Source organism: Scyliorhinus torazame, chromosome 12 (genome assembly GCF_047496885.1).
Source record: "Scyliorhinus torazame isolate Kashiwa2021f chromosome 12, sScyTor2.1, whole genome shotgun sequence".
In the NCBI taxonomy this organism is placed as follows: domain Eukaryota; kingdom Metazoa; phylum Chordata; class Chondrichthyes; order Carcharhiniformes; family Scyliorhinidae; genus Scyliorhinus; species Scyliorhinus torazame.
Window position 1 is genome coordinate 16,715,521 of NC_092718.1, and position 14,137 is coordinate 16,729,657.

Sequence of the window (14,137 nt, forward strand, 5' to 3'; positions counted from 1 at the left end):
ACCCGCAGTTAAAAAAAGAATTGGTGTAGGTGGATTACCTTTTTAAAACGTTAATTGAAGGGATTGGCTATTTCAATGGCAGTTATAAATCGGCATACTTAACACAGTTGATAAGCAGAAGTAAAGAATTTTCTTCCTACATTCCTTCCCCCTCTACATTATGCTCCCCCCACCAAAGCAAGGGCATCTGCATTAATTTCAAAGATCAGTTCTGTTGTGTATTGTCAGCAAAAATAAATTCATCAAATTATCATAACATTGCTTTTGTAAAGGCAGGTTTCAACCCTGCTTAACTGCTTGTGAGAATGGAAGGTATTTTATAGCAAGTTAGTACTCGCACTGAAATGTGAGGAAATTAATTAGGTATGAGGTGTCAATGCCCTCTTATTTTAACACCTGTTGGACTGTTCATTTGCCTTATTGTGTTTTCCATTTTCCCAGTTTGAGCATCTTTTGTTGGCAGCTTGGATCAATGGAGTTGGCACTTAAATTATTGTACAGCTCTCAGCCCTTTTGGGAGCAGGAGACAAAACAGTCAGTCTCTGAATATTCTGAGATACGAAAAGCTGGGATGCTGAACATTCTGAAATGAAAACAGAAAAATGCTACAGATGCAGCAGAGTCAGCATCTGGCGGAAGGTGGGCTAACATTTTGGGTGTAGAATCAGCTGTGAACACTGACCTGTGAGCTTCCAGCATTTTCTGTTTCCATTGCTTGTCTGTACTCAGTTGTGTTATGAGGTTGGGGCTGTTTTTCAACCTGTGGTTCCTGCAGTTAAAAAATTTTGTTCTGGCCCATCACACATGGACCTTGAAATGATAGTAGCCTGTTACAATGATCCAAGATGATGAATATCATTGGGATGCTCAATAGTGGAGGGCATGATGTGCGGCTTGATCTTTGTCTAAAAATATGTACTTTCAATCAGAAAATAGGTCATTATTGCCCCCCTCCCTTGTACGTGGTGACTTGACCGAAATAAACTAACTTGTTAGAAATTAGGAATTTAATCTGAGATCTGTCTGGTTTCTGTAGCTTATTGCTGTGCCAAGTGCAACATTTGCATTTCTCTGCCATTGGGGATTCTATATGTTTAAAATTTGAGGAGCTGAGCTCAACTACAGAAAGAACTTTATAAATTAGTTGGCTGCAATATGGATAATAAATGAACATGATGCTTGATGAAATTAAGCAAGTTTAAATAATTGAGATTTTTAAAGTAATTTAATTTTAATTGTGTAATTAACAGTAACAAGCAATTAAAAGTAACAAGTAATTGTGTCCAAGTCAGTATTAAATCATCAGTACATCTTGACTTACTGTTTGCAATTGAAAGGCTGTATTGTGTCTTGTATAGTTTTCCATTTATTGAATCTTTAAAACACTTGTATGATCAAACCCTGGCTACACCATATGAATGCCTGGAAATTGGAGATATGAGAAGCGGAAAAGGCCCAAGCGGTCCTCTGAAATGGTCTCCATTCCAGCTTGGACATCTTGTTTGGAATATTTTTATTTTTGCATGTTGATGAATTCTTAGACTTACAAAGTAATGTTTACACAAGTGACTTTTGCTCAGTTATCTTGTTCTAAAATATTTATTGGCAAATGTTTAATAACATTACTACCAATGATGTTACCTGGTAATTAATTTATAGACTCTTGCTAATTATTTCGAAAACAGATTATTTATGGAAATCCTCAATTGCTGTACGGACTGTGATGAAATTCAGTTTAAGGAAGATGGAGCCTGGTCACCAATGAGAATGAAGAAGGAGGTCCAGGAAGTAAATTCCACTTATAATGGAGTTGAAGGTACTCACTTTTGTAACACAGATATGGAGATCGAGCAGAAAGCTCATTTGATGAAAGCTCCCATGTGGCACAGTGGTCCAAATGGCTTCCTATATCAAAGTACCAGTGATTAGTTAAATCTGGATAATGGTGTGGTCGTGGAAATTCCTTTCACCTCTTGGCTCCAGTCCACAGTGCACTGATGGGATAACAGTTTGTTGACTTCACCAGAGTTGCACTGATGAGCTAAAAGGTTATTGACTACAGGACCGACATGTGAAATGTGGCATAAGAGTGGCACAGTGGTTAGCATTGCTGCCTCATGGCTCCAGGGTCCCAGGTTCAATTCCGGCCTCGGGTGACTGTCTGTGTGAGGTGTGCCCTTTCTCCCTTTGTGTGGGTTTCCTCCGGGTGCTCCAGTTTCCTCCCACAGTCCAAATATGTGCAGGTTAGGTGGATTGGCCATGCCAAATTGCCCCTTAGTTTCCAAAAGGTTAGGTGGGGTTACTGGGTTACGGGGATAGGGTGCTCTTTCCAGTGCAGACCCGATGGGCCGAATGGCCTCCTGCACTGTAAATTCTATGAAAGGGAATGCCATTGCAAACCAGGCTTGCACTTGTTTCTGTCTAGGAAGTGAATGAACACTAATTAAAATGCTGGTCCAGTAGTTTCCCACCCTCCTTAAGCAAGTACCAAAATGATTGGATCCATGACCTACAAATCCAGCATTGTGTGTTGTTGTATTCTTGACACTGACCCATGAGGTAGAAACACATGAACAAAACTGAAACACTGACAGAGGAGCAGTAGACTTCTTCCAGTAAGGTGGTCTAAAGTCCTCTGGGGATGGGGATGGGGGGGGAGGGGAGGAGGAGGCGAGAGGGGAAGAAGCGATAAGGAATCACTACAATCAATTAAAACAAATTAATCCTGTTTGTGTTTTAACAGGTTGCAGTATTGCTTTTGCGGCGTAGAATTTTTTTTGTTCTAAATGTCTTCTGCAATCCGGTTTGGGAGTTGTTAGCATTATGCCAAGAAAATAGTTTCTAACCACAAATTGTTACCTCCTGCTAAAATTGAATGGTAAAACAACACCGTTTATATCTCGAACATACACTGTTACGATGGCCGTTTTACGATTGCTTTTGCAGCTGTCTGAATCTCGAACTTTTTGAGGTGTAAGATTAGCAAAATCAGTGCACTATTCAAAAATATGTGGAATCATGAAGTGGAAATGTAGTGAAGTTTCAGACTACAGGATTTTTGTTTATTTGAATGTACTAGGTAAAGGAGTAGGGAACTTTATATATGTCAGCTCCAAGTTGAAAAGAACCCAAAACTGTGTTCTTGGAAATAGTAATTGGTAACATCGTGATGAGGATTTAAAAGCCTATAGATTTTTTTGTTTATTCATGATACATGGGTTTTGTCAGTATTTATTATTCATTCCTAATTGGCCTTGAGAAGGTGGTGGTGAGCCATGGCCTTCAACTGTTGCAGACCATGTGGTGAAGATGGACTAGCCATACAAAAACCGTGGCTCTAAGAGCAGGTCAGAGGGTAGGACTACTGAAGGACTTTTCACAGTAACTTCATTGCAGTGTTAATGTAAGCCCACTTGTGACGCTAATAAAGATTATTATGTTTAACTCATCCCCAAAGTTTATCCACAATCTGCAAGGTGCAACTCAGGAGTGTGATGGAATACTCTCCACTTACCTGGATGAGTGCAGCTCCAACAGCACTCGAGAAGTTTCACTATCCGCTGGGTCAAAATCCTAGAATCCCTTCCTAACAGCACAGTGGGTGTACCTACACCATATGGACCGCAGCAGTTCAAGAAGGCAACTCACCACCATCTCAAAGGCAATTTGAGATGGGCAATGAATGCACCTCCAGCTGGTGATGGCCATATCCCTTGAATGAAAAAAAAAAAGATAAACTCAGTGGTTGGCTGGTTAGATATGCTGTGGTTATATTTGTTACTGAGGTCAATGCCAGGTAGTCTGACTGGCTTTATTCTTCAATCTTTTCATGCAACTGAGTGCTTTGTTAGACCACTTCAGAAGAGTTAAGAGTCAGTCACATTGCTGCCAGTCTGGAGTTGCAATAGGCGCAGTTAGGTGGGTTATTAATGACAATCGGGTAGTTACATGGTTACCATTAATGTAGTATCTATTATTACAGATTTATTTAATTAAATTTAAAATTTCCCAGATGTATGGTGGGATTCGAACTCCTATCTTTGGCTCAAGTGCAGACCGTCAGATTATTATTCTAGTAACAACCATTCTGTTACTTTACTTGATTTGGGGGGAGATGAGTTGCATAGTTTTGGAAGAAATTGAATTATAATAGGGCTGTGCCATTAAGCCTCTTTCAATATAAGGGAAGGGTCTCTTTATCTCAATTTTAGGGGATGGTGTCAGGAACAAAATGCAGCTTCCAAGATTGCAAAGATGTAGCGCAGTCTTAATTATCCATTGCAGGTTCATTTAATAAAATACATCTTATACTTCTCACAGACAAAAGTTGCTACACACAAACCAGCTGCAAATAAGTTAAAAGCAAATTAATGCGGATGCTGGAATCTGCAACAAAAGCAGAAAATCCTGGACAGTCGCAGCAGGTCTGACAGCATCTATGGAGAGAGAGAAGGGAGCTAATACATAGAACATACAGTGCAGAAGGAGGCCATTCAGCCCATTGAGTCTGCACCGACCCACTTAAACCCTCACTTCCACCCTATCCCCGTAACCCGATAACCCCCTCCTAATCTTTTTGGTCACTAAGGGCAATTTATCATGGCCAATCCACCTAACCTGCACATCTTTGGACTGTGGGAGGAAACCGGAGCACCCGGAGGAAACCCACGCAGACACGGGGAGAACGTGCAGACTCCGCACAGACAGTGACCCAGTGGGGCATCTAACCTGGGACCCTGGCGCTGTGAAGCCACAGTGCTATCCACTTGTGCTACCGTGCTGCCTCTAATGTTTCGAGCCTGGATGACTTTGTCAAAGCTTTGAGTGATCAAGCTCCCTTCTTTCTCCACAGATGCTGTGAGACCTGCTGCGATTGTCCAGTATTTTCTGTTTTTGTTGTGTACTAAATAAGTTAAATATCCAGTTTTACAATTGAATGTGATGAAGCACAAATGGTATCAAACTACAAAAGATACAGCCAAACTGATCATCTTGCCCCCCCCCCGAGCTACTTGCATACATGCGCATGCATTCTCTCACACGCACTCTCATACACAGTACTTGCCTAATATTTATTGCCTAGGTCAATGTCTTGAAAATTTGGCCTTCAGCTGAGAGCCATGTAAGAAATTAGGCCTAGCAATGGTGCTAGTACTGCAGAAAGACCTTTTAGGCCCCTTTTTAAAAATCCCCAGTGCCAAACAAGTTGCATTGTTTCTTAAATCTCAATGGTAGTGAAATGTTAAAATAGGCTTACCTCCGAATTTACAGTGCAGAAGGAGGCCATTCGGCCCATCAAGTCTGCACCGGCCCTTGGAAAGGGACCCGATCAAAGCCCACACCTCTACCCTAACCCCATAACCCAGTAATCCCACCTAACCTTTTGGGCATTGAGGGACTGTTTTGTGTCAAGTTAAGGATAAATAATCCATCTTTTTTTTGCAAATGCGTTTCACTTATTTCAAGGGAAAGATTAACTGTTGCTGAAGGAGACGTAAAAAAAAGAAACTCCTAGAGATGAAAATGCCCCAGGCCCCAGTTTCTGACATGCGTCTTTGTTTTTCTCTCAAAAATACCAACAATTGGTTTGCTTTGTTCACTAGGTGCTTGTAAAAGCTTGTCCGAGCACAGACATTCATCTCAAGATAATAGAAAAGTGGAAGTGATTGATCTGACGCTGGACAGTTCATCGGAAGAGGAGGAAGAGGAGCCACCTGCAAAGCGGTACCCTTCGATCTCTTCTCCATCACCGCCCATCAATAAGGGGTAAGCTTTGGATTATATCAGTCTGGTGAAGCTGTTTCTGTTTGCAATGACCTTGGATGATACAAAAAAAATCTATGGTTTGATGGACTTTAAGCAATCTCCATCCATGGTCATTTGAAAACTGACATTACATGTAGAACAAAATATATGTGCTTGTCCTTTCAGAACCATGATTTTTGGTGTATCCAGCATTCAGTATCCCCCTGCACTCTGGGATTCACTTCCTATCTTTCTCTACCTTCTAAAGTCTTCACTCAATTTAAACTCTTGGCTATAAAAAAGCAAAATACTGTGGTGCTGGAATCTGAAACAAAAACAGAAAAATGATCTCCTACGGACTGGAAATGCTAACTATTTTTTCTCTCCACGGAAGCTGCCAGACCTACTGATTTTATCCAGTATTTTAATGTTTTTTTTAAACTTTAGTTTTCCTGGTTGACTAGTTTCTAATTGTAGAGCACTGTGGGACAATTCCTATGTGAAAGGCAGTATACAAATTGTCAGTTTGTGGTGTTTTATTTCAGCATTTGAAGACCAAGATTGTAAAATGATTGTTTGGATGCAATGATTGTTGACCGTAATGGTCACTTGTTTTCAACCTCCAAGACTGTTATATTCTGTAAAACACTCTTGCATTTATTTTCTTAAAATACCTTCCCTTAAATTTTCTCTGAGCTCTTGAGTGTGCTTATTCGTGTTAAATAAAGCTGCATGTCTCCTGCCCAAATGGCTGCTCTTCATGGTAAATCTTGGCAGTGATTGCATGACTAAAGCTTCTGGAAATACTATTTGTTTTTCATTTAACTGCATTGCAAGTCTCTTCTAATATGTGCATGTTGAAACTACAATCTAAAATCAGAACATTTAAATTATCCAAATAACCAGTTGGCTTTTTAGCTACCTATTTTAATCTTTGCTATGTGGACTTAAAAAGGATCAACTTCTGTTCCCATGGGATGATTCTAATCAGTTACATTGGCTACAAAACTGAATTTGGGCTATGAATCTGTAGGATCCGTGAACTTGTACTTAAATGTCCACTTCCAAGGTAGGAGCACACACTCTTAACAATCAGCTTGTTTCCTTGCTCACAACTTCCTGATCTTTCTGTCATTCCTCGGTTACCCTCCCACCTTTTTCTTTGCTCCTGAAGACACTGGCATACTCAAACTTCCGCAAGCACCTGGCACCTTTTGTACTTCGCCCAAGTGACCATGCTTTGTTTTACTGGATGCTTGAGTGTTCCGCTGCCTTCGACAGGACCAAGTCTGATCAGGTCTCAATCCAGCATCCACGAAGGACAGATTATTGGCAAGTGAGCAGGAACATCATCCTCAGTGACACCAGTTAATTCATAAGAGATCAGAAATCGAACTTGCTTCTTTCTGATTTGTTATGATTTGTTAAAAATGAATTAGCTTGAACATCTAAAGTCTTTCTTGTATACAGGGTTTTAAACCTCCACCATCAAACGTCGCCGGTAACCAGAACGCCAAGCATACCGACCCTGGATACAAACTTTATCTCGGCTCCTTTTCAAGACTACCGTCATTCGTACCACTTGCCAACTCTGCCGTATGAACTGCAGGGTAAGCTACTTAATAGTGGTGCCTTCAACTGAGGCTTTGATGCTGAGAAATGAATTATTAACCCATTTGAGGTGTTTTAAGATAAGAGCGAAACAATACCAATTAACCAAAGTATCTGTAGCAATACCACCGTGAATCCAGAAAGTGCTTTAGTTGTGTTAACTTGTTTTTGTCACTCTAAATCCCCTCAATCTCGTGGAGTAAAATAAAAAAGTGGTCAACAAAAAATATGATTAGTTTGCGATTTGATTATTAAAAGCTGGTGCGATTCTTCGAAATGCGTTGTTTGATCTTTAACACAGGTATCAGATATGCGGTATTCTCCAAATTTCTCCCTGCTCTTAAGGCACGGACACTGGCTGCGGTCAGTATGAGCTCTCAGCAGTTGGCTTCCTCACTCAAGTTATCACTCTTCATGCGAGTCTAACTATTAGATTAATGGGCGAGCTCTTTGACTGTGCAGATCATCGCCACAGGGTCCTGTTTGTGTTCCTGCACGGTTCCTGTTTCTGTTCTCATTGATTCCTGTTCTGGTCTCAATTGAGTCCCTGACCTGTTTACCCAAAGGCATTGGTGGGAAGCTTTGTAATCTATCTTCACAGTTTCCCAAGCCTGGCAGTACCGAGGTTAGCCATATCATACCCTAAATGCCACCTCCAGCCAAAAGGTGAATCAAGAATCCAGGGATTCAAACCTCAGACCTTGCAGTGTGTTGTGGGCTAATATAATCTCATTTCCAACCCTCTATGTCAAGTTAGCCAGCAGGCATACAGTATAAGCTGTTTGGTACAGTATTGGTCATTATAAAGCACAGAAATGTTGTTTGTGTAAATGGTGTCATATTTTCCAATATGCTTTTAACTAGCTCTTTCTATGTTCACAAAAGTGTTCACAAAACTTTTGTCTGTCACTTGTTTAATTCTGATTGTGAAAGACTGAATTTGTGAGCCAGTTCCACATGCACCATTGCCAAACCCACCTTTCTTATCCCAATAGCACAGCCATAAACCGGGCATGAAATACTGCCAGGACAGGGTGCTCTTACTAGTGTAAAGATAGGGAAGCTAACTTACGGGCATTGGTGTATGGTGATCCATGCTAAACAAACAGACGCCAAAGCCTATAGTTACTTGACCTTGTTCCCTGCTCAGTAGTGATGGGAATACGCTTGAAACCCAAAATCCAAAGTTTGATTGAAATAGGGTCTTTGCAGATAAAATTTGTTCTAATATTTTACCTCTTCCCTTGTTCAAACAGGCTTAGACCTATTTCCCTTCTTACAAGGGGACAATCAGGTATGTAACATGTCTGGACACTTTTACTATTGAAATCTTGAGGATTTTTTTTGTTATATCATGAATTTATCAGTGATTTGCATGTGTTTGTATTGAGTTTTTCATGAGCATTGTGATGTGTCAATGTAAATTGATTTGAAATGAAAATGAAAATCGCTTGTCACAAGTAGGCTTCAATGAAGTTACTGTGAAAAGCCCCTAGTCGCCACATTCCGGCGCCTGTTCGGGGAGGCTGGTACGGGAATTGAACCGTGCTGCTGGCCTGCCTTGGTCTGCTTCAAAAGCCAGCGATTTAGCCCAGTGTGCTAAACCAGCCCCTAAACCAGAACCAGATTTGGTTCTGATGCTAAATTTTAGAAGTTGAACTTAAATAAGACTTGATGGAGAAAATGCTGACAGAATGAGGACTAGGAGATGAGAGAGTAGGGTACATCAACAAAACGCTTTGTACAGTGGTTATGTCGCATGACGAGTAATCCAGATGCCTGGATTATGAGCTCATTATGGTATCATGAGCTCAAATCTCACCAAGGCAACTTGGGCAATAGAATTCAGTGCGTTAAAGATGGAATAAAATATAAGTTAAGGTCGACCATGTATCCACCAGTTGTCATAAATAGTGATTTGGCTCCCAAATGTCCTTTAGGGAAGAAAACCTTCTGTCCTTACCTAGTATGGCCTGTGCGTGACTCCAGACACCCAGCAATTGTTAGCATTTTCCTCCCTCTGAAGTGGCTGAACAAGCCACTCTGTTGTCAAGAAGGCAGCTCAATGCCAGCAGTGAATGCTTGCTTTGCCACATACCATGAACCTAATAGCCAGAGGTCACTTGACCACTATCTTAGTGAGGAAGAAGATTGGGGAAGGATAGCACTAAAGGGCATCATGTGAGGAACAATCGCAAATCCAGGATAGAGTAAGTTTGAACATATAAAGTCAAGAAAATATTTGAGACTTGCGCTGTCTTGTGACAGATGCAAATTCCACTGCAAGTTGCATCAAATAGCTAGTTTTTTAATGGTTCAGGTGTGTTAAAGGTTAAATGTATTTAATTTGTTTCAAGGAAGGAAGCTGCTTTTTTGTGCAGACGTAGAGTATAATAAATGTCAATATTTGAATACTTGTGCATTGTAATTAGCCAGGGCGACTCTGAGATGAGTGGAAGAATTAATAAGCTTTCAAAGCCTCTCAAAAATCAGTATTAATGTTCCGTGCTCTTGTTCTTACCACAGCATTACAACACCTCCCTCCTTGCCGCTGCAGCGGCTGCAGCCAGTGCTTCAGAGGATCAGGACCTCATTCACTCCTCGCTCAACCGATTCTTCCCATACGGCTCTTCGCAAATGTTCCTGGAGCAGCCAAGCTCGACGCCCGCCAACGCGCTGGCGGTAACAAACGGCGGCAGCAGCAGCGGGAGCAACAGCAGCCTTGTCTCCTCCAGCAGCTTGCGGGAAAATCTCGGACATCCTGGGGCTAACCGCAGCAGCGTGGAAAGCGGCAACCTCTTTGGCGCCATGCCAGACGTTATTTCATTGGACTGAGATTTGAAATAATGGAGATAAATGTGTCTTTTGTGTGGTTGGGCCAGGATAGTAAGAGAAAAAGAAACTCTGAGCTGTTTCATCTTTTAAAAACAAATTTAGAAGTGTAGAGACCCTTTTTTAAATAAACAGAAAAATGTAAAAAAAAAAATACACCATGTACAGAGAACAAAATACTATATTTTCAGTTAACTTTTGTATATAAATTCGAACTGTCTGTCTTTTAAGGTTATTTCAGTTCACTTTGTGAAAGCAGAGTTTTTACGATGTATTTGTCTGTTCTGTGATATTACTTTTTGTATTTGTTGTTCAATGGCATTATTTCCTTCACAGTTGACATTATTTGAATTAGGAATCTTCCATTCTTGTACTTCACTGTAGAATATTCTTTCTTTCAGAAAGAACTGCGATGTCAATGGTTGACAACAGTAGTAATTTTTTTTTTGTGCAAAATAATTTTATTATACTTTTAAGTTATGTAAAGTATCTTGACTGTTTCCCATATCATTCCCTCTGCGTTTGCAGGAAGTAGCTTCGGAGAATGCACAGTATCGTACAATTTTTCCACAAAAAAAAGGCCATTTCTGGTAATTTTGTTGTTTTTTTGGGGGGGGGTGTTTTCTAACACCTCTCAACTTCCACTTGAGTTTAATTTTACAAAGTAGCATTTCTCAAGCATTAAGGAATTTTAAGTTACTAATGGCGAGGAGTCATGTTTTCTGTCGCACTTTTCATTGTGATTTATATTTTACAAAAATCAGTCATTTTATTTCTCAATGTTCCCTGAAAAGCTCTAACTGCAGAATGCCTCCGCAGTGTGTGTATTTTAAAAAATATATATATATATTTTAAAAATTCCCTTTGTACACGTGCACTGTCCCTTGAGCAGCTGTTGAATCTTTATAACCAGCCTCCCAGGAACACTACCAGATTGGGTGTGCAAAGTATCTAATGCCGCATGTAGCAATCCATCAACGTCCACTTTGTGTTCTTCCCAGTTGCAATTGGACTGCCAGAATTTGGGGATTTTTGGTGTATTATTGACACCAATTAACCATATAGGTTAACCAATTAACCTTTTCATGACCATTGATTTTGTTTTAATTCATGTTCCAATAACTTGATTTTGCTTGTTCAGTGCACTTGGAACCCTTGCCAAGTATAATATCAACCCAACTAAAATGAATGTTTTCCAGATGGATGTTCCAGATTCTCCCCTCATGATATATTCAGATGGTAACTTTTCTGTCTCAAACCATTGAATGTAATAGAGCAGGATTTGCAACCAAGTAGTTGGAATGTAGACCGACTATTAAGCATACTAAAAAAGAATATCAACATTTTTTTAAAATCTTGATCTTTATCATACACCTCTCTTACTGTTGTGTATTAGTTCAATCAGTTTAGATGCAAGTGCAGTGGAGAGATGACTTTTTAAAATGTGTTCTGTTTAGAATTGTTATGCTGAAGAGACACCATCTGCGTACAGGACCACCAAGCCATACAGATCAAAGAAATTCCAAGTTAAATTTCATACCGTGTGTGCTGTTAGCAGATCTCGGCTTTGTATGATGGGGTACTATAATTGGTGCCTGGTGGAGTTGAACAGACAGCCTGGAGGTTGCATGTTCCTGCTCATGGTCCAGTGACCCTATTTAAAATACACATGTGGACGTGGCATCAGACCTGGATTCAATTTTTCTATAATTTGTGTCCTATCCCCTACAGTTCAAGTAGCTTGTGGACTCTCACTGTGGAGCCACTGAGGTAAGGTATTGAGGGTGATTTGCCCCAGCGTATCACCCTCAAGAAGGGAATACCTTTGCGAGCCAGGGAGAAAATTGACAAATAACACATTAGAACCAAAAGATGCTCATGAATGAGATGGGTAATAAAAGTATGGTTGGGCTGAGTTATAGAAAATGCAACTACTTGGATTGGTGGGGGGGTCTATTTGAGCTGGGATATTTTGTCACTTCAGATTATATGATCCAATCCTTCTCACTGTCCAAAGAGTTAATTGTTCAGCAACTGAGTGAAATACCCCAGGAAGTTGCCTTGGATTGCAAAAATCCCCAGCTGTACTGGTTTGTAATAGACTGGCTAGATGTTCAACTAGTGGGAAGATGCTTATGCTTTAATCAAGATTTTGTTTCTAGTGTTCTGCTTTTATGAACTCCAGTTGCAACCGGACTTGATGCAAAGTGGGTTTGGTTAATCGGAAACCAATACTTTGATCTAGGTTATGCTTTAATCTGATCATAGGTCCATCTGGAGTAAAATGCATCTTGCATGGCTGGATCTTTCAGGTATCGTGCTGCATTTCAACAAGTGAAGGGTATATTTTCCTTAAAGGAATAAGACGGCTTGTACACGGCATTATTTTACTTACCAGATATGTATTGTGGGGTTATCAAGCAGTGTGCTGTGTTGAGTCTATTTACACTGGAAGTGTCGCTGTAAATCGGATTCTCACAAGCTTGGAAACTCCACCACTTCAAATTTGTAAATTCTGTGATCACTTCTCTCCAAAGGTGTCAAAGACAACTCTAATAATTTTACTGCCTTAAATCTTTCATAATGCTGGTTTCCGTGACCGCATGCCAAACCAGAGAAATGGCTTTTTTTTAATAATTGAGTATAGTAGACCAGTGTCAGTTTGTATAAAGTACCACGTGAAAATATTTATTTCATGCATTGAAAGAAATTGTTTACCTAATGAATGTTATCTGTTAATGTAGAGATCTTTTAGATGTAATAAAAAAGCAAAATGTTCCCAGCAGTAGAGTTGGGTCTTCTCCTTTCCAACTTCTGCTTGTGTTGTTTCCTTTATTAAGCTATTTGAAACTACTCCTATTCACAAAAATATTAAGATTGTGGTATTTATCCTCGTATAACACAGATGCTTCACAGCTCCAGGGTGCCAGATTCGATTCCTGACTTGGGTCACTGTGCGGAGTCTGCACGTTCTCCCCGTGTCTGCGTGGGTTTCCTCCGGGTGCTCCGGTTTCCTCCCACAGTACAAATATGTGCAGGTTAGGTGGATTGGCCATGCTAAATTGCCCATAGTGTCCAAAAAAGGTTAGGTGGGATTACTGGGTTATGGGGATAGGGTGGAGGTGTGGGCTTAGGTTGCGTTCTTTCCAAGGGCCAGTGCAGACTCGATGGGCCGAATGGCCTCCACGGTAAATTCTATGATAAAGAGTGCAAAAAGAAAAGGCCATGATTTAAGGTCATCTCACCAACTGGATAGCCGTGCTTTGCCATGTACGCTCCAGTTATTCAAGAACCAACACTTTGAGTGTCACTGACCACATTGGTGATGATAATGGGCTGGAAAGGCTGGTTGAGGTGGCGCAGAACCTGAAAAGGAAGTTGAATCATCTTGGACTGGTGTCATTGAGGTTTTGTTTTGCATGTGTTTGTATGTCTGAAGTAAGCTAACAGTTATTCTACATCAGCACCAAACGTGACACTTCTGTCCTTGTTTTTGCCAAATCCTAGCCTGCAACATAGGTAATGTACTGTCTTTCTAGCCTTAATAGTGTATGTTAAACTTGGCCACCTTGTTTTTCCTGTTACGTAATACTAAGTTCCCTGATAATTCTGTTGTAAAACCACAGCCTGGTTGGTTCATCAGAGGAAAGGTCATCTTGATTAGGGTTTTGGTGTAGTGTGTCTACTCCAGATTTATTTTAATATCCTCAGTTTTGCCTCCCTCAACTGAAGGACTTAATATTTTGACTGGATAGCATGTGTTGGGCATTCAATCCTCTCCATAAATTTGAGTGTACGCACTTTCCACTGAGGAATTACTGGATAGTGATTGAACAGGAAGCATGGCTGCTTATTTTTGTTTTACCTCCAGCATGAGCAGCGACCAGCTATTCCTGCATTAAGGGTTGAATGCGAGTCCTTCCTGGTTAGTAGGAATAGGAGTCACTCA

General features: G+C 40.5%; 1 protein-coding gene across 3 annotated transcripts in view; it reads left to right on the forward strand.

Annotated features, from left to right (window-relative positions):
• pias1b (protein inhibitor of activated STAT, 1b) overlaps nucleotides 1–12,999 on the forward strand; it is a 192,588-nt gene extending 179,589 nt beyond the window's left edge. For all 3 annotated transcript variants that reach the window (XM_072470471.1, XM_072470469.1, XM_072470472.1), the window contains 5 exons: nucleotides 1,686–1,816; nucleotides 5,604–5,766; nucleotides 7,216–7,355; nucleotides 8,613–8,650; nucleotides 9,883–12,999. In XM_072470471.1, the coding sequence (XP_072326572.1) occupies nucleotides 1,686–1,816; nucleotides 5,604–5,766; nucleotides 7,216–7,355; nucleotides 8,613–8,650; nucleotides 9,883–10,191 (781 nt within the window). In that variant the 3' untranslated portion in view covers nucleotides 10,192–12,999. The remainder of the gene's footprint in view (nucleotides 1–1,685; nucleotides 1,817–5,603; nucleotides 5,767–7,215; nucleotides 7,356–8,612; nucleotides 8,651–9,882) is intronic.
• Nucleotides 13,000–14,137: the final 1,138 nt, after the last annotated feature.